At 34.8% G+C, this 6,000-nt stretch overlaps 1 protein-coding gene across 7 annotated transcripts in view; it reads right to left on the minus strand.

The window, feature by feature from the left end:
- The window catches only part of LOC117170592 (2-(3-amino-3-carboxypropyl)histidine synthase subunit 1), a 194,989-nt gene that overhangs the window by 158,861 nt on the left and 30,128 nt on the right, over positions 1-6,000 (minus strand). For 6 of the 7 annotated variants that reach the window (XM_033357456.1, XM_033357455.1, XM_033357458.1 and 3 more), the window contains one exon: positions 3,914-4,242. In XM_033357456.1, the coding sequence (XP_033213347.1) occupies positions 3,914-4,242 (329 nt within the window). Of the gene's footprint in view, positions 1-3,913; positions 4,243-5,018; positions 5,137-6,000 lie in introns of those variants that run through there. The other variant, XM_033357460.1, reaches the window with a different exon arrangement.

The following is a 6,000-nucleotide window of genomic DNA, read 5'->3' on the forward strand; positions in this document are numbered from 1 at the left end:
TCGGTAGGACGCCTCGATATATTTGATCGGATTGCTTTGACAAATTTAGATGAAATTCTAGTGTTAAATTTAGGGGAGAATATCACGGTCACACTAAAATTTTCTTTTCTTTTTTAAAATGAAATCTAAAATATCACATTTCCTTTTCTCTGTCTTCTGGGTTTTATTCATTTCTTCTCGTTTTTCTTCTAATTATTTCCGCAATTCTTTTAATGCGTTTAGATTTTTTTCGGATTAAAGAATCAAGAACTTAACCCAACTTTTGCTTTTAAAGGATAAATGATTTTGTCAATACATTTCCTAAGCTTATATTTCAAACTAATAGTATTTTAAACCCATAAGAACTATGGGAACAGTTCATTAGAAAGCGAAGTCTATTCGTAAATTGAAATAGTACTAGTACAAATACATGTTTATTTTTACTTTGCATAGCCAAGATCAACAAAAACAATTAAATATCAGAATTCACGCTACAGACGCCGTGCAAGCCGTGCCAATTGTTCTGCAGTCGATAGTAACTCAAAGAGTAACAGCTAAGTAGATAAAAAGGAGCGTGTAATTATCAGTAATTATGAGAATGAGGTGGAGTCTAAAAGATATAAAAACTCTCAAATAAACTTTTCATTTTAAAACGTGACTTTTCTAGTGCGAATCCCGAAATATACCCCTCTTTTTGAGCATGTTTTGCCGACCCTTAGTTTTACGATTACCCATGTAGATTTCTGCTACACTCGTTATTTTACCCCAAGTCAAGCGAATGCAAAATATGAAGGCGTTTCCCCTAAACAGTAAATTAATCTTGAGTTCTCGTTGTTAAATTTCAATATAACTTTACTCTCTTTCTCAAATGTATAGCGTTTACCCCGTAGGAAAGGGTTTACCTGCGAGTTGTTAGATACTTCCTCGAAGTGGATTTTTGTTAAGTGTGCAGATCATTCCATGGTTTTTATTATCGGTACTTATCGTAATGCAGGAAGTTAACAGAAATACAAGGCTGACCTGGTGGGAAGACAGAAGGGGGTTTTCCTAGATTCTTTGATTCTACCGAATTTGCAAACGGCGCTCGTCTCTTCGGTGGCTGACTTATACGAAATTCGTATCTCGGAAATTAGGGCCGCGGCTTTAACTGCTTGTATGATTCCTGCTAATTCTTCGCGCTTTATAGGGAAAAAGCCTTGATTCGACTGGGTATGTTTCAATGCTAATATAAAAGCTGAAAATAGCCTGAAACAGTGGAAAAGGTCCGGTTTCGCGTTGGATGACATACAACATTTTTATTTAGATACAAAAGCCTGTAGCTCACTGTTGAATTCTAAGAAAATTTTTTATTTGAAAGCCTTTCAAGACGCTCTTGCATCTGCCATAGGGACGTCTGAGTTTTCGAGAGCAGTTAACTTCTTCATGCCTAAACTTGCACAGAGTAGTAATATAGACATTCAGTCATGGCAAGCTTTTGCGAATACGTTGTATCCTCTTAAAATGAACCATGATCTTTCTTAGGGTGTAAATACGCATCCCCTTCTGGATGCCCAGATCTCAAAAGAAAGAAATAAAGACTGCTTCTGCAAATGTAAAAAGGGGAAGCCCTTGGACACGATGGTCTCCCCGCCGAGTTTTACCAAGCTTTACCCGAAGTAGGTCTAGACTATCTTAAGTGTCTATTCAGAAGGATCTGGGAGACTGAGGAAGTTCCCCCTTCCTGGGCAACTATCCTCACGTGCATGTTATCCAAGAGGACCCGGGCTCTTACAGAGATATTGCGCTCGTGAATGCTATTGCAAAAATATTTACAGTGCATACCCGAATTTCAGGCAGGTTTCAGGGCTTCCAGTGGCTGTATGGACTATATATTTGTTCTGAATTATGTAATTCAAATTCATCTCTCCACTCTTGGACGTAAAGCTTCGCGTGTTTCGTTGATTTTAAAAGGGCCTTTCCTTCAGTAAATCACGACCTTCTTTGGTCTAAAATATTGAAGCTGGACATTAGCACGAAATTCATTAGGAGAATGAAAAGCCTTTACGATGCAGATAAGATGTTCATCCGTACACCTGAGGGTCTCACTGACCCGGTGGAGACCTGGAAGATATTTGTTCGGAATCGGGGTGAAAGGGTATCTCTATCAATCACTTGATAGAGATTATATTACTGGAATGGGGGAAGGGAGACTGCCTAGAATTTGTCTGTTACGGCTGCAGAACCTGGCAAATTCGGGTTCTACTGTTCCAAAATTTAACTGGATTTTACAGGTAAAAAATCTTATAGCGTTGTGTGGACAAGATCACAAGTGGCTTGGTGTAGACTTGCAGTATCTACAGGCACACAAAGAGACCATTTTGAACAAATTCAAGGCTCACCTCCGGGGGGTGGACATGCATAGTTTGGACAGTTCACATCCCTACAGGTGCTGCCCTATCTTTGTGTTCATTCAATGGGTCACGAGTACCTGACTAATGATACTATGTTTAAGTTTTCTAGAGTTCTCGAGCAGGTGCGTCTGATGGGTGCCGTAAGAGGGAGATTAACGTTGGGTGAACTTAATTTTGGTTTCAGCAAGGGCCACATTTGTTCAATTTGTAATCTGGGAGTGGAAGAGACTCTTTTTCATTTACTAGTAGAATGCCCGATGTACAGAGATGTTCGAATATCGTTCGTTGGAACCACGATCGGCCTTACAGCCTGTGGTGCCTTGTGGATAGCGTTTATAAACTCTCCAGATAAAAAAGAACTTTGTCGTGTTGCAATGTTTCTACTTGAAGTTCTAAAATTCAGAAACCTTATTGTGTCTTCCTAGCTTAATAAGTCTATAAGTGTTTGTAAAAGCTATCTAACTAGACGTTCATATTTCATTTTCTTTGCACAGGTCTTAGAACCTAAGCAAATATGGCAGCATATTATCCCATATGTATGTATATATCTATATATTATACTTGTATCTTATGCTGTTGTTGAATAAATATTATTAATAATATATTATATAATTATATAATATCATTTTTGAATTTTTCTCATAAAAAATAGAATATATCACAAAAGAGCAAGGGGAATTTTTTGTAGGACATTTCCAGGGGTCGAAACTTTTATGTTAACATGTTTTTGTATCATTCGTTTTTTCAGCGATAAATGTGGTAATTCTGTTTGATGAACAAAAATTGCTACCGGCCAACAAAGCTGTGGCCCACAACAATGTATTCCTGATGAAATGGCGAAAATTAGCTCACCATAATTCGAAAAGATGATCGGAATATCTGAATTTAGTCGAAAACTACACAACTTTAAAGAAAAATTGGTGTTCTTTAAATAGGCATTAAAATACAATAATTCGTAAATTCGTAGAAATATTTTTTTTCTGAAATCGAAAAAAAATACGTGTCACCTAATGTTCTCTAAAAAATAGCATTTAAAATTTGTACACTTTAATTATTTTTTTGAGTACATTAGCGACGGATGAAAATGTTCCGATAGCAATAGTATGCTAAAAATGTCATGCCAAATGGAAATATTTTATTATTATCAAAAAGACTATATATAATATTCTATAGAACTTTAGACAGCAAAAATTCAAATATGAAATTTGAGTGGGTTTTTTTTTCTTGTAGCTCTGATAGATGTACTAAATGATAGTGCCAATAATTTTTTATTTATATGTTGCCACGAAAAAAAATTCATATAAAAAATATCCCTTATCGACTTCTCTCACGATTTTAAATTGAACATTTTATAGGCAGCACTTAGAATAATGCAATAGAGTTCTTCTAGAGGTCAAACTGAATCATTTGACCTAAATTTTAAAAATCGTATAGTGTTATCACTTCCAATTAAGGCTTTTTTTCGACCACCTCAAAGGAGAGTTTGGGGAAATCTTACAAAATATTCATAACATAAGCTCAAAACAAGAAAGCGATGAATTTACCATAAGTCACGTCTCCTAGAATGACAGTCTCAGCTTCTGTAAATTCCTCTATGATATCAGCAATAGTTGTAGCAAACATCAACAATCCTTCAGGCATTTGTAATCCCACCCGACTACTTTTATTTTCTTTAATCCTCCATATTGTTTTGTGTATCTCAAAATTATAGTTTGAAGGTAACGCAGAAACAGCTGTATTAATGAACGTATCATTAAGTAGTTCTGAAGGTATTTTGCTCACTCTAGCTGGAGCTTTAAAAACTTTGCGAACAGGTTTTGCTTTAACAATAACAACAAAATCGTCCTCTTTCTCCATGTTATAAATCAGAATCCTGTAAAAATATAACATCATATTTAAATTAAATACGAAATAAAACGTTCACGTAACCTCCGATCCTTACAATATTACCATCCTTGAAATATTTGACAATATCTTATCCTTACTATTTACAACAATTTACATAAATTCTTATATATCCAGGTTCTTACTTCTATTTTTTACGATGACACAATTTTGGGCGTAAAGGGCGAATGAATCAGCGAAGAAACGAAAGCAAGAGAATGAAAGCGCATACTAATCTTAATCTACAAATACTGACACAGCCAAAAAGTGATAGAGGCTTATCTCACAAGGCTTTTTTCTCATTACTATTTCAAATACTTGAATCGTTTTTTTTTTTCTAAATTTTTTGAGGCTGAAATACGAAATTTTTTCCTTCAGAAATTGGAGTTTTGAAAGTTATATACATATTTGCGGATAAATATCTTCTAAGAAGAAAAAAGGACAAAATCCATGATTTGCAATGCATTTAAACAAGTTTCTAAACTCAGCATCCTTAAATTTGATAGCTCTAAACTTGAATTTTCAAACTTTGGTTTATTTTATTTTTTTGATGTAAAATATTACTAATCGTACATTTATTAATTTAAAGTTTGTTTAGTGGATTCTACATCAGCGATTTTTAAGTATATTTTTATTTCATCTTCGTGGAAGTTTATTCGATATGCATAGAACATTCTTGAACTTTTAAAAGGCTTGCAGTACATATGGTGGATTACTTTCTTAGTCCATATGGATAAAGTTTAAAAGAATTATAGTTATGCGTACCTTTTTTGTAATACGTTTGTAAATTCTCAATGTTTTCACGTGTTCTTTTCTACACTTTTACATACTTGAAATATGACAGGTGTTACGACAGCCTGAATCCTATATCCGCTATTATAATTTGACCATACGTTCCACTAGCATACGAGGACTATACATCTAGTTTCCAGGCCCGGCAAATCAGTACTCTTCTAGCCGTCGAGCAATAAAAACGTCCTGAATTGCTGTGCGCATTTCAGTTCTCAGTTATAAAATACCAACTTATTATTTAACTCGTAAGATTTTGGCGATTCTGGCAGGAATGTCTAAATCATAAATAATAGGATATTGGTGAAGAAAATGGTACCCACCTAGGAAGAACGACACTATATTAGAAAAAAAATCGGTGAAGAATATAGATTCAAGCGTATGGATCGAAGAAAATAACCAGATCTGCAATGACATTTCCTGTATATGCCAAAGGCGATTATGGGTACCAATTTGCAATTACGAGTAATCTACATTTAAGTTAATAGTTGAAATCAAGTGCGTAAAAATCCTCAAAATACAATATCGAGCAAAGATTCACAAAAAATGAAGGGCTGAATGCGTAACTATTTTTAATATAATATCATAACTATAGAATATACTACAATTAAACCTTATAGAACCATCAAATTGACCACGAATTGAAAAAATAGTTACAACCTATGTGGTTTTTATACTACGTGAAGACTGATTACCATGTACACAAACAACAGAGCACGAAATTACGCTGCATTCAGGAAAGATAGTGAATCTGAGATCAAATCAACTACAGGAAGTCCAGAGACAATTTACCTTAGAGAACACGTAGGAAGTTTCAGATAAAGAAATCATCAGACATTCCCAATCTCTCATTAAGTTTCTACTTTGGGTAGTACCCAAAAAGGGAAACAAACTACGAATGGCCACCGATTACATACATATTAGTGAAGAAAGAGACAAACACGCACACGCCTTAACG

The sequence above is a fragment of the Belonocnema kinseyi genome, chromosome 4 (genome assembly GCF_010883055.1).
Source record: "Belonocnema kinseyi isolate 2016_QV_RU_SX_M_011 chromosome 4, B_treatae_v1, whole genome shotgun sequence".
Classification (NCBI taxonomy): domain Eukaryota; kingdom Metazoa; phylum Arthropoda; class Insecta; order Hymenoptera; family Cynipidae; genus Belonocnema; species Belonocnema kinseyi.